We start from the raw sequence: 27,673 nt of genomic DNA on the forward strand, positions 1-27,673 counted from the left end.
TTGGGTTTGCTTTCTTGTTTCTCTGCTTCCTTGAGGTGTGAGCTTAGATTGTCTGTGCTCTTTCAGACTCTTTGAGGTGGGCGTTTAATGCTGTAAACTTTCTTCTTACCGCCGCTTTCGCTGTATCCTGCAGGTTTTGATAGGTTGTGTCACCATTATTGCATTCAAAGAATTTTTAAATTTTCATTTTGATTTCATTTGATCATTCGGGAGCAGATTATTTAATTCCCATGTGTTTATATAGTTTTTGAAGGTTCCTTTTGGAGTTAATTTCCAGCTTTGTTCCACTGTGATCTGTGAGAGTATTTGACATATTTCATTTTTCTTACATTTATTGGGGTTTGTTTTGTGGCCAGTCATATGGCTTATCTTGGATAACGTTCCGTGTGCGGATGAACAGAATGTGTGTTCTGCAGTTGTTGGATAGAATGTTGTGTAAACATGTCGAGTCCATCTGTTGTAACGTACAGTGTAGGTCCATCGTTCTGTTGTCTTTCTGTTCTGATGACCTGTCTAGTGCCGTCAGTGGAGTGCTGACGTCCTCCGCTATTGTGCTATTGTGTTGCCCTCTGTCTCGCGTCTTTCTTTTTCCTTTTTCTTTTTCTTTTTTCTTTTTTTTTTGAAACAGAGTTTGGCTCTTGTTGCCCAGGCTGGAATGCAGTGGCATGATCTTGGCTCACTGCAGCCTATGCCAGGTTCAAGCAATTCTCCTGCCTCAGCCTCCTTAGTAGCTGTGATTACAGGCGCTTGCCACCATGCCCGGCTACTTTTTGTATTTTTGGTAGAGACGGGGTTTCTCCATGTTGGCCAGGCTGATCTGGAATTCCCGATCTCAGATGATCTGCTTGCCTTGGCCTCCCAAAGTGCTGGGATTACAGGTGTGAGCCACCGTGCCCGGCCTATTCTGTATCTTTTAAGGGGAACATTTAGGCCATTTACACTCAACCTTAGTATAGGTCCTGTGCGATGTATGCTTTTTTTTTTCCGAGATGAAGTTTTGCTCTTGTTGCCCAGGCTGGAGCGCAATGGTGTGATCTTGGCTCACTGCAACCTGCGCCTCCTGGGTGCCTCAGCCTCCCAAGTAGCTGGAATTATAGGCGCCCACCACCATGTCCGGCTAATTTTTTGTATTTTTAGTAGAGACAGGGTTTCTCTATGTTGGTCAGGCTGGTCTCAAACTCCTCACCTCAGGTGGTCTACCTGCCTTGGCCCCCAAAGTGCGGGGATTGTTAGAGGTGTGAGCCGCTATGCCGCGCCAGCTTCTTGTTTGTGGCTGTCTGGAATTTCTCTTCTGCCTCGGGAACACAGATTCTTCTTCTGTTTGGCCGTTTAACATAATCCCAGATTTCCTGGAGGCTTTTTGTTGATTTTTTAAAATTCTTTTTTTCTTTGTTTTTGTCAGATTGGGTTAGTTCACAAACCTTGTCTTCAAACTCATGTTCTTTCTTCTGCGCGTTCAGTTCTGTTGTTGAAACTTTCCAGTATGTTTTGCATCTCTCAGTGTGTCTTTCATGTCCAGGTGTGATTCTCATTTCTTTATAATATCTTTTTAATGATGTATTTAAGAAAATTTCTTTAAGTTGGTTTTCACCTTTATCGGCACCTACTTGAGTAGCTTAATAATCAGCCTCTGAATTCTTCATCTGGCAATTCAGAGATTTCTTGGTTTGGATCCATTGCTGGGGAGCAACTGTGATCTTCTGGGGGTGCTATAGAACCCTATTTTTTTTTTTTTTTACACTTAGCTGAGTGAACTTGGGCACCTTATTTAAACTTTCTATGTTTCATTTTTCTCAGCTATAAAATGAAGGTCATAATAGTATCTGTCTTCTTCTTTTTTTTTTTGAAGGAAAAAAAGGAAGAAAGAGAAAAAAGAACGAAGAAGAGGAAGAAAAAGGAAGAGAAAGAGGGAGAGAGAATGGGAATATTGCTCTATTGCCCAGGCTAGAATGCAGTCTAAAAATGGGAATTGAAAACCTCTTTTATGCCAATAATTGTGCTTAACAATGGAGACAGGAAGGAATAAGGGAAGAAAATAACAAACAAGCAGCCAACCAATATTTCATTTAAACCTATGAAATGCTATGCGATTATTGAGGAGTGATTTACTTCCAATTATGTAGTCACTTTTGGAATAGGTGTGATATGGTACTGATAAGAATGTGTGTTTTGTGTATTTCAAGTGGAGAGTTCTGTAATGTTTATTAAGTTTACTTGTTCCGGGTCTGAGTTCAAGTCCTGGATATCCTGTTAATTTTCTATCTCGTTGATCAGTCTAATATTGACAATGTGATGTTACAGTCTCCCACTATTATTGTGTGGGAGGCTAAGTCTCTTTATAAGTCATTAAGAACTTGTCTTATGTATCTGGGTGCTCCTGTATTGGGTGCGTGTATATTTAGGATCGTTAGCTCTTCTTGTTGCATTGATCCTTTGACCATTATGTAATGTCCTTCTTTGCCTCTTTTGATCTTTGTTCCTTTAAGGTCTATTTTATCAGAGGTGAGAATTGCAACTCCTGCTTTTTATTTATTTATTTATGTTTGCTCTCCGTTTGGTTGGTAAATCTTCCTCTGTCCCTTTGAGTCTTTGTGTGTCGTTGCATGTGAGATGGGTCTGGATACAGCGTACCGATGGGTTTTGGCTTTTTATCCAGTTAATAATATATATGAGTTTAATACTGCCATTTGATGCTAGCTGGATATATTTTTGGAAAGGCTGATGTTGGTTGTTCGTTTATATGTGTAGTGCTTCTTTCAGAAGCTTCTGCAAAGCAGGCCTGGTGATGGTGAAATCTCTAAGTACTTGCTTGTTTGCAAAAGATTTTATTTTTCCTTCACTTGTGAAGCTCAGTTTGGCTGGATATGAAATTCTGGGTTGAAAGTTCTTTTCTTTAAGGATGTTGAATATTGGCCCCCACTCTTTTCTGGCTTTTGTGGGGTTTCTGCTGAGAGATCTGCTCTAAGTCTGATAGGCTTCCCTTTGTGGGTAACCTGACCTTTCTCTCTGGCTGCTCTTAGTATTTTCTCCTTCATTTCAACCCTAATGAATCTGACAATTATGTGCCTTGGGGTTGGTCTTCTTGAGGAATATCTTTGTGGTGTTCTCTGTATTACTTGGAGTTGAATATTGTCCTGTCTTACTAGGTTGGGAAAGTTTTCCTGAATAATCTCCTGAAGAGTATTTTCCAGCTTGGATTCATTCTCTTCGTCACATTCAGGTACACCTATCAAACGTAGATTAGGTCTTTTCACATAGTCCCGTATTTCTTGGAGCCTTCATTCTTTTTTATCCTTTTTTCTCTAATCTTGACTTCTCGTTTTATTTCATTAAGTTGGTCTTTGAACTCTGATATCCTTTCTTCTGCTTGATCAATTTGACTGTTAAAACTTGTGCATTCTTCGCGAAGTTCTCGTGTTGTGTTTTTCAGCTCCATTAATTCACTTATATTCCTCTCTAAATTGTCTATTCTCGTTAGCATTTCATCAAACCTTTTTTCAAAGTTCTTAGTTTCTTTGCATTGGATTAGAACAAGTTCTTTTAATTCACAGAAGTTTCTTATCATCCACCTTCTGAAGTCTACTTCTGTTAATGGAACGCACTTGTTCTCCATCAGGGCTTTTTCTGTTGCTGATGAGGAACTGTGATCCCCTGTAGAGGGAGAGGCATTCTGATTTTGGGTCTTCTCAGCCTTTTTACGCTGGTTTCTTCCCATCAGTGTAAATTTATCCACCTGTCGTCTTTGTGATTTCTGACTTTCAAATTAGGTCTTTGAGTGGACGTCCAACTTGTTGATTCCCAGCGCCAAAATCTGAGCAATCCACTGCGCCGGCCAAAACAGCGGTGTTAAGATTGATGGTGCTTTTCTGCCCGGGAATCGGCCAAAAGGGGACCCGGTCCCGCTCACTCTGCACCAAGAACTGCCGTGCCTCTGCGCCGGCCACAAGAGTCGCGCTGGCGACCCTTGGGGCTCCTCCGCTGGGAATCTCCTGGTCTGTGAGCAACAAAAATTTGTATGAAAGTGTGGCGTCCTCTGGTTCTCTGCACCTTCACTGGGAGCTACAATCCCGAGCTGATAGTGATCAGCCATCTCGGATCTCTCTCCCCAGAACCCTGTTTTGTCATATTATCACAGTGGCTTTCCTGCCTCCTCATTTGGGTAGACTATTTCAGTGGAAAGATCCGGAACTCCAGGGCTGCTGTTCAGATTCTTTTGTCCCACAGGGTGCTGTGTGGTGCTCTCCCCCTTCCCCTCGGGGTGGGGCTTCCTCAGAGCCGGGTTGCAATGACTGTTACTGCTCTTCTGGGTCTGGCCACCCAGTGGGCCGTCGGGCCCCGGGATGGCGCTGGGGGATGTCTGTAGAGTCCTGTGATGCGATCCGTCTTCGGGTCTCCCAGCTGCGGACACAGCCCCTGCTCTGGTGGAGGTGGCAGGGGAGTGAAGTGGGCTCGGGGGGCCCTTGGGTGTGTTTAGTGCACTGTTTTTCTCAAATGCTGCTGTGCTACAGTGAAGTTGTCACGTGGACAGACCCGGGCCCTCTGGTCAGCCAGGATGTTGCAGGTGGTGGAATTCGCTGCTGTTTTCTCCTTCCTCGGAGCGGGGTTGTTCTGTTATGAGTTGCTGTAACGGCTCGCCTTGGTTGGCCCCCAGCAAGGAGGTGGCATTTTCAAGAGCCCACCGGCTTCAATGGAAGGGGATGTAATCTCGCCCTCCCTTGGCCAGGACGAGTACTCTGGTTTCTCAGGCAATGGGTGGGCCCTGGAGCTCCTAAGAACTGATACCTTTTGTCTTTGGCTACCAGGGCCAGCAGAGAAAAACCATCAGGCTAGGGCAGGGTTAGGCAGGTTTGAGCTCGGGCTCTCCTGGGGTGGGGCTTGCTGCAGCCACTGTGGAGGCTGGGGGCGTGGTTCTCAGGCTGATGGAGTTCCGTTCCCAGGGGACTTACGGGTGCCTCTGCTGTGTCTTACAGCTGGCCAGGGCAGTGATAGGCCTCACCCAGCTCCCACATAGCCAGCAAGGCCTGTCTCACTCCTGCTATGCCCTGGCCACCAGCAGTGAGTGTACATCCAGCAGCCTGCAGCAGGAGTGAGATCTCGCCCCAGGCTACCAGCCTCCCTGCTGAGAAGAGAAAGGAAGGAAGCAGGGCCCTCAGGCCTCACCCCTCATTGAAATTCACTCAGGGTGGTTGGCAAAATATTAAGGGAAGTACTAGGGAAGATTGTAAGATTATAGTCTCAAACCTCCTTGGAAGGCTGAGGGGTTTGCATTACTTTCAGTAGAAGTTTTGGCTGAAGGCTGCCAGTTCTTACCTTAGAGCATTAGGTCATAAGGTGAAGATTAGGGATAATAAAAGTTTCCCCAGTGGCCGGGCCTGGTGGCTCACGCCTGTAATCCCAGCACTTTGGGAGGCCGAGGCGGGTGGATCACGAGGTCAAGAGATCGAGACCGTCCTGGTCAACGTGGTGAAACCCCGTCTCTACTAAAGATACAAAAAATTAGCTGGGCACGGTGGCGCGTGCCTGTAATCCCAGCTACTCAGGAGGCTGAGGCAGGAGAATTGCCTGAACCCAGGAGGCAGAGGTTGTGGTGAGCCGAGATCGCGCCATTGCACTCCAGCCTGGGCAACAAGAGCAAAACTCTGTCTCAAAAAAAAAAAAAAAAAAGTTTCCCCAGTTAGGTCTGTTTACCCCACCTTCCTTTGTCTCTGCTCTGTTTACTCATGTGAACTCTGTGCCTGACGGCCCTGGGGAGGTTGAAGGGGGGATCACCCTTAATGGAGTTGGTTCTGGGCCCCAGAACAAAACCTTTTATCATTCACAAAACCACTCTTTTAACCATGTTAATTATCCAAAAGCATGTTGACTTAGAACGTCTGTTATTAAATATATACTGAATAGATTCGAGGAGGAACAAGGAGAAGGGGTCAGTTAGCTGCACTTGCCCTCTGAGAGCAGCTGACAGCCCCCAGCCTGACTCTTACACTGTACTCTGTGTGCGGGGGTGTATTTGTTCATCCAGCGCTGAGTCAGGGTCTGCAGGACAGACCTCCACGGGTGGTGATCAACGTCTCAGCCCCTCCCCACCTGCCTGTACCTTTGGCTGTGGCTTCTGGGCCTGTATCCAAACTTCCTGCTTGCCCCTCCCCTTCCAGATTCTACTCAGAAAAATTCATGCTCAGTCAGAATTATTACAGAGTTCAGCTGGGAGCTTCCTTTACCCTGCAGCCTCTCCCCAGTTCTGCTGGCTGCTTTCCCTTCCTCAGGGACCCCTGTGAAAGGAGCCCTGGGGACCGAGAGTGCCTACAGGGTTCTTCTCACTGCTGCTTCTACTTTTGTGTTTCACCTGGCTCTCTGAATCCTTCTCAGCTCTAGGAAAGGTTAAATCCTTCCCCAGTGAGGATGTGTGTTTGGAGGCAGGCTTCCCCCTCACACTTTGGAAACTCAGTTTTTCAGCTGCCTTGCGGTGTTTGCTGAAACGTACTTTCAGAGGGTCTGAGGATTCCTTCGGTTTTCTGGTATGTTCCTGTAGTGGTTCTTGCGACAAAATTCATGATGTGATTCTCCACACTCCATTCCGTCTGTCCGTCCAAGTGGGAGCTGCACGTTGGTCCTGTCTCTGGTCTGCCATTTTCCTCCTTGTCAAACCTTTGAAGAGGTTTATTCTGAGACGAACGTGTGTGACCAAGGCCCAATGCATTCTCAAGAAGTCATGAGAGCTTGTGCCCCCACGGTTGTTTCTAATCACCCCCCGGCAGAGCCCTCGGATTTGGGGGCATGGCCAGACTCCAACACCTGTGCTCCTCTGGTTCCTCCCGGCTCCCCAAATGGCCTGAGTTTTCAAGACCCTCTTATCTGGGGGAGTTCCGTCTCTTAAGAGCATTTCAAGTCATTTTTGTTAGGTTTTATCCAGCAGTTCTAGAGGTTTTAAGCGCATGCCTTTGAGTTTAAAACTGGACATTCAAAACTGGATGTTCCTATGTTTCCTTTTCCAATTAAAAGGGAAAACATAGCTGGGTACAGTGGCTCACACCTGTAATCCCAGCATTTTGGGAGGCCAAGGCGGGTGGATAACCTGAGGTCAGGAGTTTGAGACTAGCCAGGCCAACATGGTGAAACCCCATCTCTACTAAAAATATAAAAAAGTTGCTGGACATGGTGGTGCATGCCTGTAATCCCAGCTACTTGGGAGGCTGAGGCAGGAGAATCGCTTGAACCCGTGAGGCGGAGGTTGTAGTGAGCCGAGATTGCGCCACTGCACTCCAGCCTGGGCAACAGAGTGAGACTCCGTCTCAAAAATCATAAAATAAAAGAGAACACTTGATTTGAGATTGGCCATGGAGTGGCTGTGAGCGGAGACAGGACAGGACTGTGGGGGTTGGGTGGGTTTCCATTTACAGAGGCAGAGAACAGAGTGTTGGAAGAGCCCTGATTTTTTTTTTTTTTTTTTTTTAAGTTGAGATGTATTCTCACTCTGTTGTCCAGGCTGGAGTGCAGTGGCATGATCTTGGCTCACTGTAGCCTCCACCTCCCGGATTCAAGCAATTTTCCTGCCTCAGCCTCCTGAGTAGCTGGGATTACAGGCGCAAGACACCACGCCTGGCTAATTTTTGTATATTTTGTAGAGATGGGGTTTCACCATGTTGCCCAGGCTAGTCTCGAACTCCTGACCTCGTGATCTGCCCGCCTTGGCCCCCCAAAGTGCTGGGATTACAGGCGTGAGCCCCGCACCCAGCCCGAGCCGCTGACATTGAAGGGAGATGTTGTTGCACTGGTGCGGCATCCGCCCTGGGGATGAGTCCCTGCACAGCAGCCCCTGTGGAGCTCTCACACCACCCTCTCTGTCTGGTTCCTCTGGGGGCCTTTCTAGCCTTCACAAATCTCTCTACCCCTAGCCAGTCCCCCAGTTTGGGCAGAAAAATTTAGTTTGGGTCATTTTTTAGTCTGAAATACTCTGTGAGCAAGTGGGTCACCTGGAGCCCAGGGAGGTACCTGGCTGTGCAGGGGGAGCCAGAGAACGGTCGCTTCCACAGGCAGGGGAGACGACCTAGGCACCGGTCAGGGGGCAGGAGCCTGCAGGGAGGGCCAGGGTGACGGTGGGCTCAGGGTCCATGCTGAGGCCCCTGCAGCTTTCCTGTTCCCTGTGGGTTATCGCTACTGAAAACGTTTCCAGCGGTGAGAATGTTGAGACAGGGAGAGGCTTTCTGTAACTCAACCTACGTCACCAAAAAACAGCTGCTGGGAAGAACATTGAAGCGACGGATTCTGCCGCCGACAGTGCTTGGCTGGGTCTGCTTCCTCTGGCTGCGATGGCCCTGAGGGTGCGTGATGTTCTTACCGACGTTTGACGGTTTAGTGGCCACACAGATCTTTCGAGTTTGTGTTTCCGGATTGGGTTACGTCATTGGCACCCACTTTATCCAGGCATTTTACGCACGTTTTCCCTCTGTAGGTGTCTCTTTCCCCTTTTCCTGAGAGCAGGTTATACGTCCCCCGCGTGGCAACGCTGCTGTGGCGTTGGGGAGAGATCACAGCTTACGTTCCTAGGGCTTTATTTAGCTATTGATTTATTTTTGAGGCGAAGTCTCACTCTGTCGCCCAGGCTGGAGCGCAGTGGCCTCTAGGATGCTCCGTCGCCATGGATTTGTGGATCCTGAACATGCGTAAATGGAACCTGACCACACGCGGCCTCCTGTGTCTGCTCTTCCACTCAGCTCACGTCTTCAGGGCTGCCCTGTGTTGCAGGCTGAGTCGGGGCCTCATTCCTTCTTGTGGCTGAGTGGCAGCCCACGTTTGTTCAACTGTGCGTCCGTCAGTGGGCTTTTGGGTTGCTGCTGCTGTGGACAAGTGTGTATGGGATTTTGTGAGGACGTGAATTTTCAGCTCTTGGGCACATCACGATGGCTTCTTAGTGACTGTTTTCTCATGTGAATTCCGGATCACATCCTTTGCCTTTTTTCCCCAGGAGTGTGAACAAGAATGTGAACTTGTCACTGCTGACATGGAGAGCCCGCGTGAAGATGAGGCTGGCCCGCAGCAGAGTCAGGTGACCTGGCGGGGCCCATACAGGCTCATAGCATGGGCTCCATTACCCTACAGGGCACAGCGGTTCCTGGTGGGTGGGGCAGGTGCTGCCATCTCCTCCCTCTGCCTTGTTTCCACATTCTGTGTGTGGGGCCACAGAAGGGCCGGGGGAGGGAACAGGCGTGGATGCCGGAGGTCAGGGGGCCTGGTCAGGTGCAGGCCACATGAGTGACACACTGACCTCAGGGCTGGCCACTCTCCCTATCAGCTGTGAAGTCCCCTGCAGGTACAGTGCTGTTGTCCAGTGAGGGATTTGGGGCGCTGGTGCTCAGGGCGGTGATGGGCTATGCGGTCACTGGTGGAGTTGCTGGTTGGCGTCTCGGTGTCGTCTGGGTCTCTGTGTCCTGCTCTTGCCCCCAGGAGGTGTCTGCTGTTGCCCTTTCTGTGTCCTCCTTACCTTACTCATTCTCATTCATGCTTCTCTGTCTCCTGACGTGCCCTGGTTCTGAGCATGGGCCCTCATCAGAGGCCTTCTCTGCACTGCAGGCGGTGCACGGCCTTGAACTGGAGGCGCTGCGCCTCAGCCTGAGCAACATGCACACGGCGCAGCTGGAGCTGACGCAGGCCAACCTCCAGAAGGAGAAGGAGACGGCGCTGACGGAGCTGCGGGAGATGCTGAACAGCCGGCGTGCCCAGGAGCTGGCCCTGCTGCAGAGCCGGCAGCAGCACGAGCTGGGTCTCCTCCGGGAGCAGCACGCACTGGAGAAGGAGGAGGTGGCGCTCAGGTGTGGACGGGAAGCAGGTACTGCACGGGCCAGGCGGGCGCAGGTGGCGTGTGGGCTCGGCGTGGGCATTCTTGTGCTTCTTCCCTCTTGGGGTTGGGAGCTGGGGTACCCTAGCACTGTCTCCCCGTCTGTGTTCTCAGCACCTCACCTGGCATCTGTCTCTGTGAGAGCCTGAACAAAGGGGTCCCTCGGGTTTTTGTGGCCAGGAGATTAGAGCAGGTTTTGAGATGAGACCCAGGGCTGACCTTCACCTCGTCTCTTAGATTGTCCTGTGTGGCTGGAAGTCACGGTGTCCTCAGTTTGTTATTTAAGCCAGACGCCATCACAGACACGTTCTGCAAGCCCATGAGCGCTGCCACACATCCAGTGGGTGCCAGAGCCTGGTCGTTTCCTGGGTGATCGGGTCACTGAAAAGGTTGAGATTGAGGGACCTGAGCCGCTTTTTGTTTTTCTTGCAGCCGAGCTGAAGGAGAAATTACAATCAGAAATGGAGAAGAGCGCCCAGATAATAAAGGTACCCGTGATCGATTGTAAAACGCAGGTTTCTGCGTGTTGTTTTTCCATTCTTGCCAGGGCCCACGAGAACGCTCCTCGCCTGGATTCGGACAGAAGCCAGTCGAGGCTTTATTAGCGTATGCTGGATGAAAGTGTGTTGCACTCCGTGTTTACGTAGTCTGCATTTGTCAGAAAGCGTGTTTTGTGTTTTACATTGACTTGTATAACATAAAGGCGCTCATCTGCCCCTCCCTGCTGGCTTCCGAGTGCCCCCGGTGGCCTGCCCCTGAGTGTCTTCTGGGACACAGCCTCTGCCCACGTGGACGTGGCAGTTAACTGCAGTGCATGGGGTGTGGGTGCTGGGGCGCTGGGGAGAATACCAAACAGGGAGGAGGTTTCTGGTGGGGTGGGTTGCACCTGCTGCGGGTGGCCTCACTAGGGGACCGCGGGTAGTGCCACGTCATTGCCAGGCCCTTTGCCAGAGGGGTGAGCCGTCTGCAGTGCTGAGTGTGGAGGCCCTTCCTGAGCCAGGCATCTGGGCAGCTGTCAGGCCATTGGCAGGCAATGGATGTCAGTCCAGGCTTGGGGTTGTGTTCCAGTCACCTGCTCCTCTGACCCAGGCAGTGGGATTCATTTCTCAGAGCACTTGGGACAGAGACCAGCCCTTGGGTGAAGGTGGGCAAAGTGGCCATTGGTTCCTGGGTATTGTAGGGAGATGCATTTCTAATGCTTTGAGGGTGACTGTGTAGATTATGCCTTGTGTGCAGAGGCCGGTCTATTTTGGGGTAGGTGGTTCTTGCTCACTTTGTGCAGAGGCTGGTCTGTTTTGGGGTAGGTGGTCCTTTCTCGCCGTGTGCAGAGGCTGCTCTGTTCTGGGGTGGATGGTCCTGACTTTTCTCGGCTGCTTGCCTCCTGGATGCTTCTGCTTCTCTGTCCTGCCAGCACTCAGGGGAGCGACTGGGTGTCAGGCCTGTCAGGACAGTTTAGTTGGGGACGATGACTCCCGTTCTTGTTTTTTGTTTTGTTTTGAGACAGGGTCTCGTTCTGCCTCCCCAGGCTGGAGTGCGGTGGCACAATCATAGCTCACTGCAGCCTTGACCTCCTGGGCTCATTTGATCCTCCTGCCTCAGCCTCCCGAGTAGCTGGGACTACAGGCACGTGCTACCACACCCAGCTAATTTTTGCATTTTTTTGTAGAGATGGGGTCTCACTATGTTGCCCAGGCTGGTGTCAAATTCCTGGGCTTGGGTGATCTGCCCGCCCAGTCTCTCAAAGTGCTGGGATTACAGACATAAGCCACTTTGCCTGGCTTCCTCATGAGTTTTGACTGTGTGATTTAAATTTCTTTAGCACAGATAATCAACTATTGACTTTAATTTTTTTTTTAAATTAGACCCTGAAGGAAGACTGGGAATCTGAAAAAGATTTATGTTTAGAAAATCTACGCAAAGAATTGTCTGCAAAGCATCAGTCAGAAATGAAGGATTTACAAAACCAGTTTCAGAAAGAATTGGCAGAACAGAAAGTTGAGTTGGAGAAGATTTTTCAAGACAAAAACCAAGCTGAATGTGAGTAATGAAAATGAGCAAGTGTGGAGTGGGACTGAGTTCTCCTGGGTGATACTGGAAGGAATGCCGTTCATGTCACCATGCGTGATGGAGCACACGTTTCCTGCCTTTGCTTTTTTTTTTTTTTTTTCCTCTAACATAGAGCATAGGAAACAACCTGCCTTCGCTTCTAAATGCTGGATGGCTCCGTGCACATGTGACAGGCTGGTGGCCGCCATGGGTCACAGGGCTCTCAGGATCCTTAAACCTTCCTGATCTTTGTTTCAGAGATTTTCCTGACATGCTCAGTTGCTAAATTATTACCAAAACAGCCGCGTTGTGCTGGTTCACTTTTGAAACGCGTGCGTGTTCCAGCATAACCCTCATGGTGGGATGGCATGGGTAGGTGATGTCCGTGCCCCACTGTGGTGCACCATCAGGCGTGTGAGACTCACACTAGGGGTCCAGGGGATGCGGGATGCCCAGGGCAGGGCCTTGGGTGGCAGTGCTCTGCATGCACCGTTATCATTACTGGGGTCCCTGTCTTGTAAACCAAGTGAGGTTGCTTTACCATTCTAGGGGCCCTGAGGAACCTGGAGAGTCAACATCAAGCAGCCATTGAAAAGTTACGTGAAGACCTGCAGTCCAAGCACTGCCGGTATTTAGAAGACTTGGAGTTAAAGTTCAAAGAAAATGAAAAAGAAAAACAGCTGGAGGTGGGCAGCAGCTGAAGTTATTTTAATTACTTGGTATATTAAGGAAGTTTTAAAAGATTTTGGAATTGGGCTGTTTCACATTATGTTATTTGCTAAAACTTAAGTACTAAATTTAAAGAGACTGGCTGGGTGTGGTGGCTCACGCCTGTAATTCCAGCACGTTGGGGGAGGCCAAGGTGGGTGGATCACATAAGGTCAGGAGTTTGAAACCAGCCTGGCCAACATAGTGAAACCCCATCTCTACTAAAAATACAAAAGTTAGCTGGGTGTGGTGGCGGGCACCTATAATCCCAGCTACCCAGGAGGCTGAGGTACAAGAATTGCTGGAACCCAGGAGGTGGAGGTTGCAGTGAGCTGAGATCATGCCACTGCACTCTAGCCTGGGTGACAGAGCCAGACTCTGTCTCAAAAACAAATAAAATAAAACAAAATAAATAAATTTAGAAAGACCATCAGTGGTGAATAAAAGTGTAAGGATATAGTCTGTGAGACTGATTTAATAATTATGTTCAGTCTTGCACTTAGAAATGCATATTCTTTACAGGTCTCCCTGAGACAATTACACAAATTTCAAACACTAGGTAGGTGTAAGGCCACACCCTCTGACCATAATCCAGTAAACCTGAGATTCCTGGGAAAAGTTAACCAAAACTTTTTCTGCTGTTGTATATTCAAGATGCTTTTCTAATGAAACACTCTGTATCAAAATGCAGATGTGGCCAGGTCCTTGTAGGGGGCCTGACAAACCCAGGCCTCAGACCAAGTATCCCAAGCGTCAGTTCAGGAAATTAAAACATAAATCACAGATGGGGTTAGTCGTGGTGTGTGAAAGATTTACACACCTAAGAATACAGAAGTAGCTGGAGTCCAGGGTTTTAGGGAGGCCTGTCCTGGGCCCCTTATGTCTCCCAGCGGGACTCGTGTCCACACACCCTCCTCTCCTGCAGAGTGCTCAGGCCTGGCCTTGCTCCACACCCCAGTCTCTCCCTGGGCCCTTCCAGGCTCTTCCTCATGGATGGGAAAGAGGGAGCTGCTAGCACCTGCTGGTCCTGATGCCCACGATGGGGAAAGGTAGGAGGGGCCATTCTCACGAAGAGGACAGGCCAACCCCAGGTGCAGCGTCGCCCAGGACATCGCGCCGTGCTGGGCCGGGCTCTTGCTGATTGTACAGAAAAGTTTAGTGTCAAAGTGTGAGAGCTATCTGCTTCCTTCATTTAAAAGTATTGAAAGTAGAAGCCCCCTGTTTGCTAGTCGTGGGTACTATGGGCTAGTAAGACTCTCTAAATTTCATTCAGCGGTCTGTATGTGTGACCCCCACACCGAAGCAGGGAGGTGCACACAGATGAAACCACACGGCTGTGGCCGTCATAGAAACTGGCCGGGCCCACTTCTCAGCTGAGACACGCAGACCTGGAAGGCCCTGTGATTCTGAAAGTGCTTGGCCTTGTGGAATCAGCACTGATCCCGCTTGCCACGGACAGAGCTCTCTTGGTCTCTGCCATGGCCGGCTTTCTCTGAGCTGCAGGTTTGGGATGTGGACTTTGACCCTGAGGATCACAGTGGCGAGGATAAAACCACACACGTCTCTGCTGGGGGAGGGGCCTTGAGCTCATGAGGTTCTCACCTCGATGCGTTGCTGTTTTCCAGTTAGAGAATCTTCAAGCATCGTACGAAGACCTGAAGGCTCAGTCACAAGAAGAGATCAGGCATCTGTGGTCCCAGCTTGATTCTGCGAGGACCAGTAGACAGGAGCTGAGCGGTGAGGAATTCTTTTGGAAAATTCAGATCCCGAAAAGCTGAGGCTGTGTGTTTTTTATTGTTGTAACCCCAAGCTAGGATTTAACAATTCTAGCAAGCACAGAAGAGGGATTTACCTGTTTGGCATCCTGAAGGTTGATGTGTACGGTCTGAAGGTGGAGGTTTATTTGTGAGAGAGCCCTGGTTCTATGCTAAGCCCAGTGCAGCAGTGACGTGCACCTGTGTGTCCCTAAAGGCGAGACTGACCCTGGTGGGGGTGGTGCCTTCACGTCTCCGGAGAGCTTTCCAGTGGTGCTGAGCGTTCGCCTTGGCAAGACCGTTGAGTGCTGTCTGGGTGTGTGTGGGCTTACCCGGTGTCTGGGGTCACATCCTGTTGCCAGGCTCCTGTGGCCCCAGCTCTCCGGGTCTCCATGCCCCAGCAGCTGCAGCCACTTGCTGAGGGCAGCTCTGCTCCGGGTGCCCCCCTACGGCTGAGCACCTGGAGACCCCGACCCTAGGCCTCCGTTTCCATGTCACAGAGGTCTCTGTGCAGCTGGTAAGGATGGTGCCTGAGGGCAAGGGCTGGCCAAGCCCAATTCAGGCCCCGGCACCCAGGGCCACAGGATAGGAGGGTGAGCCACTGTGCGCCTCCTGGAGCTCAGGTGCAGGCAGAGCCTCCTGCCCAACTCGTCCTTGTGGGTGGTGGGATTTGGAGCAAAGAGCACTTAGGAGAAAGAACCGGAGACTCCACCGCTGTTACCAGGACACTAGGCCTGGCTCTGCCTCCCAGCCCTGTGCCCTGTTGGGACCAGGTGGAGCCGGGTGCATGTCAGTTTGACTTTCCCTTGGGGTACGTCTGTCGCCGGAGGCTGCAGAAGACAGAAGCTGAGGGGTCCACAGGCACGGCTGCTCTGCGCAGGCTCTGGCTCTGGCTTAGGACTCTGCTTGTCTCTGTCCTGCCTCTCAGGACCCGTGCAGAGAGCGCTGATTGGTCGCCTCCGTGGTAGTGAGCAGCTTCAGTGCCCGTTGCTGGCTGTTAACCACTGTAGAGCAGTGGGTCGTAGTCTCCTGAACACGGTAGTGACGGGGACAAGTTCTCTTCAGGTCCATGTTGCTTTTCTGTTGCTGTGTAACAGATTATCTCACTCTGTGGCCTAAAGCAACACGCGTTTGTTAGCTTACAGAAAGTCCACGGTGGTGCAGCTGGGTCCTCCCTGTAGTCCACATCCAGGTGTCGGCCAGCGTGTACTGACCTGAGCCTGCTTCTGGGCTTGTTCGGGTTGGTCCGAATCCAGTTTCCTGGGGCTGTGGGACCATCATCCGTCTTTTGCTGGCTGTGGCCACCGCGCCCCTGCCACTTGGAGGGCTGCTCCTGTTCCCAGCCCTATGGCTCTTGCCACTGCTGGGAGATAGCTGTCCACTTTCAGGGGCATATGATAGTCTAAGCCGCAGGGGTCCCTCGTCACTCTCAGGTTCTGGGACGGGCCCTTTCCTGAGTTCTGCCCCCACCACAGGTAACCAGGCTCTTGGCCTGTCGCCTGGCCTGTTGTGGGCGTCCCATGTTCAGATGATTGCGTGACTCCGTCATGTTGCAGAGTTACATGAGCAGCTCCTGGCATGCGCCTCTCACGTGGAAGATTTGGAACAGCTGAAGCAAGGCTTCGAACAGCAGCAACAGCAAGCGGAAGTCCAGCATGAGTCTGAACTGGAGCGTCTGAGGATTTATTTTGAAAGGAAGCTGAGGGATGCTGAAAAAGCTTACCAGGACCTAACCCTACTACAGCAGAGGCTGCAGGGGGCAAGGGAAGATGCTCTTCTGGACTCTGTGGAAGTCAGGTAAATAAAGCAGTTTCCAGCTTCACTATGTTCCTGCAATACAGGTGCCATGCTCCGAGTTCAGGGGTAGTTTTGGTGATTTCAGGCCAGTGGACACCAGTGGCCTTTTGTACAAACACATTTTATGGTCGAGACTGAAATGATACAGGCACAAGCACCCGAGTGTGGCCTGCCCGTGTGTGTGTGCATGAGTCAGTGGCGGGCACACTCTCATCCAGGCCAGCACGCGTGTCTGTATGCGCAAGTCAGTGGGCGCGCTCTCGTCCAGGCCTGGGTATGTGTGTGTGTGTGTGTGCGTGTGTGTCAGTGATGAGTGCGCTCTCGTCCAGGCCTGTGCGTCTGTGTGTGTGTGTGTCAGTGATGAGTGCGCTCTCGTCCAGGCCCGTGTGTGCGTGTGTGTGTGTGTGTCAGTGATGAGTGCGCTCTCGTCCAGGCCTGTGTGTGTGTGTCAGTGATGAGTGTGCTCTTGTCCAGGCCTGTGTGTGTGTGCGTGTGTGTGTGTGTCAGTGATGAGTGCGCTCTTGTCCAGGCCTGTGTGTGTGTGCGTGTGTGTGTGTGTCAGTGATGAGTGCGCTCTCGTCCAGGCCTGTGTGTGTGTGTCAGTGATGAGTGTGCTCTTGTCCAGGCCTGTGTGTGTGTGCGTGTGTGTGTGTGTCAGTGATGAGTGTGCTCTTGTCCAGGCCTGTGTGTGTGTGCGTGTGTGTGTGTGTCAGTGATGAGTGCGCTCTTGTCCAGGCCTGTGTGTGTGTGCGTGTGTGTGTGTGTCAGTGATGAGTGCGCTCTTGTCCAGGCCTGTGTGTGTGTGTGTGTCAGTGATGAGTGCGCTCTCGTCCAGGCCTGTGTGTGTGTGTCAGTGATGAGTGTGCTCTTGTCCAGGCCTGTGCGTGTGTGTGTGTGTGTGTGTCAGTGATGAGTGCGCTCTCGTCCAGGCCTGTTTGTGTGTGCATGTGTGTGTGTGTCAGTGATGAGTGCACTCTCGTCCAGGCCTGTGTGTGTGTGTGCGTGTGTGTGTGTGTCAGTGATGACTGCGCTCTCGTCCAGGCCTGTGCGTGTGTGTGTGAGTCGCTGGCAGGCATGCTCTTGGCCAGGCCTGGGTGTCCCTGTGCCGTGTCCCTGGCTTTGCGGCCTCCATGACTCCCTGCACGTTGGGGAACTCCTTGAGTGGAAGCACGAGGAGGCACCTGTGAACAGGCAGTCCTGGGGAGAGAATGGAGTGCACGTGGAAAAGGGGCATGTGTGTAGAGTTTTTACAAACCGTTTTCCCTTCAGTTCATCCTGCATGGATGTCGAAGAGACACTTGAGAAAGAAAAAAAAGATCACCTTGATAAACCGGAGCCTGAGCGACATAAGGTAATTGGCCGAGCGCTGAGAAGAGGGCGAGTCCCGTGCTCGTTACCTTCCAGGCGGGCGTCTGCCGCGGGACAGAGCCCGCGTTTCTGTTCCTCCCGGGGCTCGTCCATGGAAGGAAGGCTGCTTGCGTGTCTTGCGGATGCTGCCCCTGACTTCACTGCTGCTCCGGGGCGGGCCTCACCGTGCACTGTTTGATCAGGAAAGGTGGTGGCCAGGGGAGCTGGAGCCCCTCCATCAGCCCTGGGATGCCTTGGCTGTGGGCAAGGCCACGTCCTCCCTGTGGTGGGCTACATTCGTCAGACTTGACTTTGGCAGTTGGAAGCGTGTGAAATTGTGTCTTTGCCTTGAGTACGCACAGAATGCCTGCTGGCTTTTTGTATTTCTTCCTTGAATTGCTTCCATGCTGCTACTTCTGTCACCTATAACTCTGTGGGGCAGTGCTGTCCAAACAGAACTTCTGGGATGATGGAATGTTCTGGGTCTGTGCTGCCAGCGTGGAGCCCACCAGGACACATGGCGCTGTGGAGCACTTGCTGTGCAGCATGAGCAAGCCCGGCGTCAGGCTCCGGGGGACACACAGGGAGGAGATGCAGGGGTGGCACCATGTGGCCTGTTGTGTGGTGGAACCAGTGCAGTGGAGGGGAACCCGGGGCCTCTGGGCGCAGTGGTCAGTAGCCTTCACACTGGAGTAGGGTCCCTGGACCCGCTGGAGGCTGCAGGGTGGTCAAGCAGGGTGGCAGTGGGCTGTACGCCAGTTTGAGTTTCCTGCAAAACAGACCCCAAGACAGGATTTGCCGCACAAGAGGCTATGGGGGAAACGCCAGAGAAGGGAAAGGCCCAGCTGGAACAGGTGGCCAGGGCCGTCCCACAAGTAGGCCTCGTCCCAGAGGGAGAGCCTGGGAAGGGGTGCAGTGCGCAGCCCCACCAGGCATCCCTGTACCGCCTGAGAGCCAACCCTTGCCTCCGGGCGTGAGTGTGATGAGGATACAGCTGTTAGTGGGCAGTGGTCACAGGAGGCTGGTCTTGAGAGGAGAGCTCAGGCCTGAGGTGTGAGGCCACGGGGAGAAACACGAGGGGCATGTGCCCCAGTGACCCTGCTGCTCAGAGCATTGAGGAGAGGTCTGCACAGTCCAGGGACCTGTCCCCTGCAGAGCACCAGCACTCTCAGTGCCACCAGCTCCTGTGTCATCTGGTGGCCTGGCTGAGAGACGGGTGTGGGCGGGACAGCATGTGAGCGCCCCCTTGGGCTGGCGGGGTTCACCAGAGCATGGCGTGTGGTCTCAAGAACCTGGTGAGGTTTGGGTTTTCTTTGTGCGTGGCGGGAAACGCCTTTGGGGGTTATAGCTGCGAAGGAGGTAGCTCGGCTCACTAGCGTGTTCGTCCCACGTGGTTTCTCTGCAGGAGAGCCTGCCATGCTTCCAGGTGGAGTTGGAAGAGAGCCATAGGCCCCAGTTAGAAGCGCTGGAGTCACCTCTGTGCATCCAGCACGAGGGGCACGTCTCAGACAGACGCCACGTGGAGGCTGCAGCGTTGGGACAGGCATGGCGTCAGGAGCCCTCTGAAGGGCACAGCCAAGGTGAGCCCCTCCTGCCCCGCTGTGGTGTCGGCAGGTGCTGGCTCTGGGGGACAGTCTCGGGGAGCCCAGGTGCCTGGGTTGATCCCAGTCCTCCGTGAAGCACCGGGGTGCTCCAACCTCTTCTGCTGAGGCTGGCGCCTCGACAGCATGTCCTGATGAGGGTTTGGCATTGAAGGCGGGGTCGCTGGCTGGGCGGGAGCGCGTGTCCTGGGAGCCTGACCCTCCTTCAAGCTGGGGCAGTACAGCGGTGCCTGCACCTGGTCCTCACTCCTGTCTGTCCCGTGCCACAGCTGTCCCCACAAATGGCAGTGGGCTGTATGCCCACTGGTGTACCTTGAGGCACATGGCTGTTGGGTGCCACTGGTGCCTGGCCACCGCCTGATGCCTTCTCTCTGTTCTCCTCTTCTGCAGAGGAAGAAATGGGCTGGTGGAGGCGGTGTGCCCAGGCACAGAGCAGCAGGGGGAGGGGCTGGGACGGGACCCCTTGCAGGCCCCTGAGCTCAGGCCTTGTCCTTCTGACTGCCTCAGAGACCCTGAGTAACACACGTGTGCCCACATCTGGTCCCAGGCATGAGGCTGACTCGGGAACTCATGGAGGGTTACTTGTCACACCTGACCTGAAGGAGTAGCCTGGGCTGGCTGGGCAGCTGCTGTGTGGGCCCAGGACATCTTGTGACTCAGGATGGCGCTATGCTGGGGCAGGATGGCGCTATGCTGGGGCAGCATGGAGGTCTCCCAAAAGGGAGGGGACACTTGAGAGAGTAGTGCCCACCTCCATGACTGAGCGCAGAACTTGGAAATCTACAGTGTCTGTAATCAGAAGCATTTATAGGTCACTGTGCAGCCTGTGGGCTCCTTCGAGGACTGGTACCGATGTGACTGTCTTCTCTGCTCCTTTTCCACGCAGAGCTCCCCTGGGTACATCTCCAGGACGGGGCCGTGGAGGCTGACACGGAGGTGGCAGCCAGAGTCTTGGGTCTGGAAACGGAGCACAAGGTTAAACTTTCGCTTCTTCATACTGAGCTCAAGGAAGAAATTGAACTCCTAAAAATAGAAAATAGGAATTTGTATGAGAAGTTGCAGCATGAAATCCGTCTGAAGGAGGACTTGGAGAAGGTGAGTAGTGACTCCACAGCCCGGCGCCTCCCGCCCGAGTCCTCGCTCTCTTGCACTTGGAAGGCGTGTGTTCTCGTGTATGGAGGGCCACCCTGGGGACAGCCCAGTGCTGTACGTGCCTCACCTGTAAGGGCGACAGTCCCATAAATTCTTGAAACTATTCCTGGCCATGCCAGTAGTGGGTGGTGGTTGGAGAGAATCTCATCAGGGTCAGCACAGGGGCAAAAGCGAAGTTGTGAGTGAAGATTTATTTTGTTTGTCCTGTTTTGAGACGGAGTCTCATTCTGTTGCCCAGGATGGAGTGCGGTGGCATGATCTCAGCTCACTGTAACCTGCTTCCCCATTTCAAGTGATCTGCTGAGTAGCTGGGATTACAAATGTGTGCCACCATGCCCAGCTAGTTTTTGTAGTTTTTATAGAGTTGGGTTTGCCCTGTTGGACAGGTTGGTCTCAAGTGCCTGACCTCACGTAATCTGACCACCTTGGCCTCCCAGTCCACTGCGCCCAGCCCTGTGAGTCAGAATTTCTTAGGGAAACTGTCCAGGTGTCCTCAGAGGGCTCCGGGATGAGGCATGAGCCTGAGCTCATGCAGCTGGCTTCTGATGCTCACCCCAAGTCTTAAACTGCATCCCCGCTCCCCAGGCTCTTCCTGTGCTGTCTTGCACCCGTGGAAGAGGTGTCCTCTGACACCCTTGCTCACCCTTTGCGAGTGTGAAGTCAGTGTCGTGCTGTCATAAGGGTTGACAAAGCAATGCGAAGCAGCCTCCGCACAGCCCGACGGGCTTGGTTACAGCCAGGGCAGCTCAGGGTCCATCCCGGGCTGGAGCAGTGGCGTTAAAGTGAACTGAGATTGTCATGTCTCGTCATGTGTGTACTGGCTCCACCTCATGCTTGCCACCGTGTTTTCGTTCCCATTCGTGTCCTGCTCCTCCCATCCCTCTGCTCCTCCCTGTGAATGTCTTTGGATTTTCATTCTCTATCGAGAGACAGCTTCATCGGAAGCTGTTATGACCTGCAAGTCTGGTCCCATGCTGTTTGTTAAACTCAGGTGTTGGTAAGGATTTCAAGCAAAATAGAGATGAGGGTGAAGCCCTGTGGGGAGCCCAGCAGGTGGTCCATGGGCCAATAGTTGCGTGCCGGCTGCACCCGCAGCCACCAGCTTGTGGCATTCTCTGGCACTGTTGGCTCAAGACAGATTTGGCCAAGTGACTTTTTTGTTTGTTTGTTTTTAGACGGGGTCTTGCTCTGTCTCCCAGGCTGGAGAGCAATGGCGCAGTTTTGGCTCACTGCATCCTCCGCCCCCTGGGTTCCAATGATTCTCCTGCCTCAGCCTTCTGAGTAGCTGGTATTACAGGCACACACCACAACGCCTGGCTAATTTTTGTATTTTTAGTAGAGATGGGGTTTCACCACGTTGGCCAGGCTGGTCTCAAACTCCTGACCTCATAATCTGCCCACCTCGGCCTCCCAAAGTCCTGGGATTACAGGTGTGAGCCACGGCCTCATCTTTTATCAATACAGTCATTCCAACCTCCATGTGCATTTTGTCTGATGTATCTTTTTTTATGCGTTTTACTTTTTTTTTGAGACAGGCTGTCACCCTGGCTGGAGTGCAGTGGCGCAGTCTTGACTCACTGCAACCTCTGCCTTCCAGGTTCAAGGGATCCTCCCACCTCAGCCTCCCAAGTATCTGCGAGTACAGATGTGCACCACCATGCTGAGCTAATTTTTGTGTTTTTTGTAGAGAAGGGGTTATGTCAGGTTGCTCAGACTGGTCTCAAGCTCTTGGGCTCAAGTGATCCACTCGCCTTGGCCTCCCAAAGTGCTGGGATTGCAGATGTGAGCCACTGCACCCGGCCTACTTTTAATCTGTTCAAGGTAAAGTGCATTTTATGTGGACAGCATATAGTTAGTGTTCTTAAATCCGTTCTGATCATCTCTGCCTTTTAGTTACAGTGCTGACTCTGTTAATGTTTAGTGTGATTACTGTTGCGGCTGACTTAGGTCTTCCGTTTTACTGTTAGTTTTCCGTGAGGTTCATCTGGTGGTCGTGGTTCTGTGGCTGACTTAGGTCTTCCGTTTTACTGTTAGTTTTCCGTGAGGTTCATCTGGTGGTCGTGGTTCTGTGGCTGACTTAGGTCTTCCGTTTTACTGTTTGTTTTCCGTGAGGTTCATCTGGTGGTCGTGGTTCTGTGGCTGACTTAGGTCTTCCGTTTTACTGTTTGTTTTCCGTGAGGTTCATCTGGTGGTCGTGGTTCTGTGGCTGACTTAGGTCTTCCGTTTTACTGTTAGTTTTCCGTGAGGTTCATCTGGTGGTCGTGGTTCTGTGGCTGACTTAGGTCTTCCGTTTTACTGTTTGTTTTCCGTGAGATTCATCTGGTGGTCGTGGTTCTGTGGCTGACTTAGGTCTTCGGTTTTACTGTTTGTTTTCCGTGAGATTCATCTGGTGGTCGTGGTTCTGTGGCTGACTTAGGTCTTCCATTTTATTGTTTGTTTTCCGTGAGATTCATCTGGTGGTCGTGGTTCTGTGGCTGACTTAGGTCTTCCATTTTACTGTTTGTTTTCCGTGAGATTCATCTGGTGGTCGTGGTTCTGTGGCTGACTTAGGTCTTCCATTTTACTGTTTGTTTTCTGTGAGGTTCATCTGGTGGTCCTGGTTCTGCTTTTCCTTTTTTCTTGCATTTTTGGATTATTTGAATATTTTCTAGAATTGATTTTAATGTGTCTGTTGACTGTATTAAGTTATTCCTCTTTACATTATGTTTTTAATGCTTGCTCCAGGGATTAGAATACACATTCTTGGCCCAGCACAGTGGCTCAGGCCCGTAATCCCAGCGCTTTGGGAGGTGGGTGAATCACCTTAGTCAGGAGTTTGAGACCAGCCTGGCCAACGTGGGGAACCCTGTCTTTACTAAAAAAAAAAAATGCAAAAATTAGGCGGGTGTGGTGGTGCGTGCCTGTAATGCCAGCTACTAGGGGGCCTGAGGCAGGAGAATTGCTTGAAACCAGGAGGCAGAGGTTGCAGTGAGCCGAGATCACTGCCACTGTGCACTCCAGAGCAAGACTCCATCTCAGAAAAGAGAAAAAAAAGAATGCACACTCTTAACTTTGTCTTTTATCAGCACAGTCCACCTAGGTCGCCATGATGCTGCTTTCCCTGAACCGTGACTTCTGACTGCACAGGTGCTTCCGTTACCTCCCCGTCATCTTCTGTGCAGTTTTCATGGGCGTCACATCCACCCCCCCATGTAAGCTCCGTGCAGTGTTAGGAGATTCGCTTTGGAAAGCTTGTATCTGAAAGAAATTAGGAGGAAAAATGGCCTTCGACTTGTCATTTCTGGTGTTCCTCGTTCCTTCTGAAGTGTGAGTGTGTGTTTGGTGTCTTCCGCCCGAAGGACCTCCCTCAGCATCACTTGTTGTGTCGCACACATCTTCTCTGGTTTTTGGAAAATCTTCATTTTACCTTGATTCTGGTTTTTGTTTGTTTGGTTGGTTTTTTTTTGAGACAGAGTTTCTCTCGTTACCCAGGCCTGGAGTGCAGTGGCGCGATCTTGGCCTACTGTAACTTCCACCTCCCGGGTTCAAGCGATTCTCCTGCCTCAGCCTCCTGAGTACCTGGGATTACGGCATGCGCCATCACGCCCAGCTAATTTTGTATTTTTAGTAGAGAAGGGGTTTCTCCACGTTGGCCAGACTGGTCTCAAACTCCCGACCTCAGGTGATCTGCCCGCCTTGGCCTCCCAAAGTGCTGGGATTACAGGCATGAGCCCCATGCCCAGCTTTACCTTGTTTCTTAAGGAGTATTTTTGCTGCATAAGAAAGTCTGAGGTGACAGGTTATTTCGTTCAGGATTTCAAGATGTTTAAAACCCTTCTTTGCAATTTTATGGTCTGATTTTGTCTTGGTGTTGGTCTCCGTTGATTGCGTTTTGTCTTCAGCAGGGTTCAGGTTTTCCCGCTTATTTATGTGTTAGCCAGGTTCGGGTTGCATCCTGGACACCGTGAGTGATAGATTTGGAGACTCTGGGTTCTGTCTTGCTCCTCCAAAGAGTGGTGGTTTTCTGTTGCAGCAGACAGTTAACTCGGCTGACTTCAGACTCCATGCTCCCCTGCTATGCTGGGCTGCGGCGTGGTGTTAATTCAGCCTCTGTAGCTTTAACCGGCTTGCTTTTGGAGTCTGCCCCGTGAACATACGGTCGGGGTCAGCCTGAGATTTGGGCGGCGTTCACTCTCAGGCGTCGCAGCTCTTTCCTCCCTCCCTCTCGAGTTCTTCTGGTCACACGAGGCATTATGGGATTTCTGAGTGGAGCATGGACAGATCCTGCTCTTACTCAAAAGCTCGAAAAAGAGAAATGGCCCAGTGCCGTTTGTTTCTTCTGAGCATGCAGGCCTCTCCACGGCCTTCAGGGTTTTTTACGTTTCATTCGGTTCATAGTCGTTGTCTCTGGAGGGCTGGTCTGACGAGGTGCACAGATGTAGGACCCTAAACTTTAATAACTTTTTTTAAAATAAGGAGTTGAGGTCAATCTTACATGTCTTTTTGAGGTTTTTTGTTTCCGATTGATGAGTTCAGTAGTTTATTGACTTACTTTCTTCCTCTTTGAAAGTCAGGAAGTCAGGCATGGTGTCTCACGCCTGTAACAGTCCCAGCACTTTGGGAGGCTGAGACAGGAGGCTTGCTTGAGCCCAGGAGTTCGAGACCAGCCTGGGCAACATGCAAAGCCTGTCTTTATAAATGATCGCTTGAGCCCAGGAGTTTGAGGCTGCAGTGAGCCGTGATGGTGCCCTGCACTCCAGCCTGGGCGACAGAGCCAGACCCTGTCTCAAAAAACAAAAATGAAAAGAAAAGATGAGAATATTTACCTTCTGCATTCTTCATCCCCCTCTGCACAGGACCCTTTACAGGGAGCCTTGCAGCTCATCCACCCCTCGCTCCGGGTCTTTCTGTGTCCTGGCGTTGACCTTGTACAGATCGGCAGCATCACACCATCTGCAGCTCTTGCCTCCTCGTGTCTGGTCCTGCTCGCCGCAGGCGCCGCGCTTTCTGTGGGGTTGGTGTTCCCCTGTGGGAGGCCTGTGGCTGATCTGAGTCCTGCCGCTGGTCTTGGTCGGAACAAAGAAGGCTTCTAGCCGCTGCCTTTGCTCGGCCGACATGCGTGCCTTCAGCCTTGGTCGCTGTCGAGGCCACAGGCTCCAGAAATAAAGAACAGTCGGTTTGCGGTGCCAGGATGTAGGAGGCATTTTATTTAGTTTTAGAATTTGTTCACTTTAGGTTTCTTCCATTTTCATCAGCATGAGAATCATTCCCATTGCTGTGTGCAGCGTAATGGGTGTGTGTGCGGTGCAAGTTCCCCGTCTTCAGAGGTGGGTTTGGGTTGGCTCTTCCAGTCATCTTTTCCATTAGCTTCTTTCCTCTTAGATAAAATTATGTTGTCTGTAGGTAAAGCACAGTTTAGTTGAAGACCACCAGGAAGAACTAAATAATGCTATGCAAAAGATTCAGCTGATGAAACAGGAATTCAGAAGAAAAGAAGTGGACTGGAAAGTTACAAGGGAGGAGCTACAGCGGGAAGCTGAGGAGAAATTAACATTGATGCTTCTTGAACTGAGAGAAAAGGCTGAATCTGAGAAACAGTCCGTCGTAAACAAGTTTGAGCTTCGAGAAGCTGAAATGAGGCAGCTTCAGGACCAGCAGGCAGCCCAGATCCTGGATCTGGAGAGGTCCTTGACGGAGCAGCAGGGCCGCCTGCAGCAGCTGGAACAGGAGCTCACGGCAGACGAAGCCCCGCGCTGCAGCCATTGTGGGCGGGAGCCACCCGCAGCCCAGGACGGGGAGCTTGCGGCACTCCGAGTGAAGGAGGACTGTGCCCTGCAGCTGATGCTGGCCCGGAGCAGGTGGGTTTGCTGTGGCGCTATCTGCAGTCGCTGTGAGGCCACACGCCCTGGAGGGTAAAGGGCAGCTCCTAGGATGAGGAGCTGGAACAAGTCACCACCTCTGGTCCCCCCAAGGCTGCACTCCCTGGGTGGTGTCGGGGTGAGGCGGGCATCAGTCATCATCTCTGTTCTTTGCGTGTTTTGAGATTTGAACAGCAGAAGCTAAATCTCATTTATAAGGTGTCATAAGGACACGCAGTTTATCCACTAAGCGTTTTTTTTTTTTTTAACTTAAACAGGTGATTTTAAAAAATACACATTTTTTTCTGAAGCACGTACACTCGTCCCTAAAGTTTTCGAGGTTTAGAAAGTGACTGGGAGAGGCTTCCAGGCGCAGAGGTGTCCCTGCCTCTTACCATCTGTTCTGTGTCACCAGCACCCTTTGGAGGCCTTGGCACTTTGCAGGGCCCTCCGGCACCAGCCTATTTGGCCTCCCTATGGGAGCTGGTCCTTCTGTTAGGACTCTCACTGCCTCTGTCTTTGGCCCTGAGTGCCTCCTGCACCTCCTTAATTCACCTGCCATGGGGTTCTCAGGTCTCGCCCCTCCCCGTGGGCACCCATGGGCAGTGCCCCTTCCCTGTTGAGGAGCAGAGATCACCTTGGGATTCTTGGTTGGGAGCTGACTCAGACGCCCTGGCGTGAGTAGGGGGTTGGTTGTGCCTGCCACGTGTGGCTCTGGTGGGGATGTGTGTGCGCCGGCTCTTGCCAAAGGCACTGAGTCCTGCGTGTGATCTGTGGCCTGGTGACTCCCATGGCTCTGGCCTTTGGCCTCTGGGCTCCTGTGGTTTCGTGGTGCCTCTTCACTCCCACTTAGTGGTAGAGGGAGAAGGCGTAAGAGCAGTTAAAATCCAGAACAGTTGAAGTGGTGTTCCTTGTAAGAAACTGACTTGGCTTTTGCAAGGTCGATGCTTCCTGGGTGCGTATTTACTTGTCTTGTGTTCACTTTGTTGCCGTAGGTTTTTAGAGGAACGTAAAGAAATCACCGAGAAATTCAGTGCGGAGCAAGATGCTTTCCTGCGGGAGGCCCAGGAGCAGCACGCCCGGGAGCTGCAGCTCCTCCAGGAGAAACACCAGCAGCGGCTTCTGTCGGTGACAGCAGAGCTCGAGGCCAGACACCAGGCCGCGTTGGGCGAGCTGACGGCCTCCTTAGAGAACAAGCAGGGGGCTCTGCTGGCCGCACGTGTGGCTGAACTGCAGACAGAACATGCTGCTGACCTCAGCGCTCTGGAGAACAGACATCTGTCAAGCCTGGATTCTTTGGAGTCCTGTTACCTGTCTGAAATTCAGACCATCCGTGAGGAGCACAGGCGGGCCCTAGAGCTCTTACGAGCAGACTTTGAGGAGCAACTGCGGAAAAAGGACTCTCTTCACCGAACGATTTTGACTCAAGAGTTGGAGAAACTGAAGCAGAAACATGACGGGGAGCTGCAGTCTGTGCGGGACGGCCTGCGAGCCGAAGCGAGCCCGGAGCTCGAGCTGCAGGGAGCGCACCAGGTAAGGTGCCGGGGCCCGGCCCCAGTCCAGGGCAGCCTCTCCCTGCCGCCCGTGTCTTTCCACCGT

At 51.9% G+C, this 27,673-nt stretch overlaps 1 protein-coding gene across 6 annotated transcripts in view; it reads left to right on the forward strand.

Moving 5' to 3' along the window:
• The window catches only part of PCNT (pericentrin), a 127,812-nt gene that overhangs the window by 19,155 nt on the left and 80,984 nt on the right, over positions 1–27,673 (forward strand). For all 6 annotated transcript variants that reach the window (XM_064380279.1, XM_064380283.1, XM_064380282.1 and 3 more), the window contains 12 exons: positions 8,963–9,043; positions 9,568–9,823; positions 10,265–10,320; positions 11,695–11,869; positions 12,428–12,564; positions 14,212–14,323; positions 15,897–16,137; positions 17,407–17,488; positions 18,890–19,064; positions 19,972–20,180; positions 25,620–26,074; positions 27,070–27,607. In XM_064380279.1, coding sequence (XP_064236349.1) covers positions 8,963–9,043; positions 9,568–9,823; positions 10,265–10,320; positions 11,695–11,869; positions 12,428–12,564; positions 14,212–14,323; positions 15,897–16,137; positions 17,407–17,488; positions 18,890–19,064; positions 19,972–20,180; positions 25,620–26,074; positions 27,070–27,607 — 2,517 coding nt within the window. The remainder of the gene's footprint in view (positions 1–8,962; positions 9,044–9,567; positions 9,824–10,264; positions 10,321–11,694; positions 11,870–12,427; positions 12,565–14,211; positions 14,324–15,896; positions 16,138–17,406; positions 17,489–18,889; positions 19,065–19,971; positions 20,181–25,619; positions 26,075–27,069; positions 27,608–27,673) is intronic.

This window comes from Aotus nancymaae, unplaced genomic scaffold (assembly GCF_030222135.1).
Source record: "Aotus nancymaae isolate 86718 unplaced genomic scaffold, 86718_ANA_hifiasm-v0.15.2.pri h1tg000022l_1, whole genome shotgun sequence".
In the NCBI taxonomy this organism is placed as follows: domain Eukaryota; kingdom Metazoa; phylum Chordata; class Mammalia; order Primates; family Aotidae; genus Aotus; species Aotus nancymaae.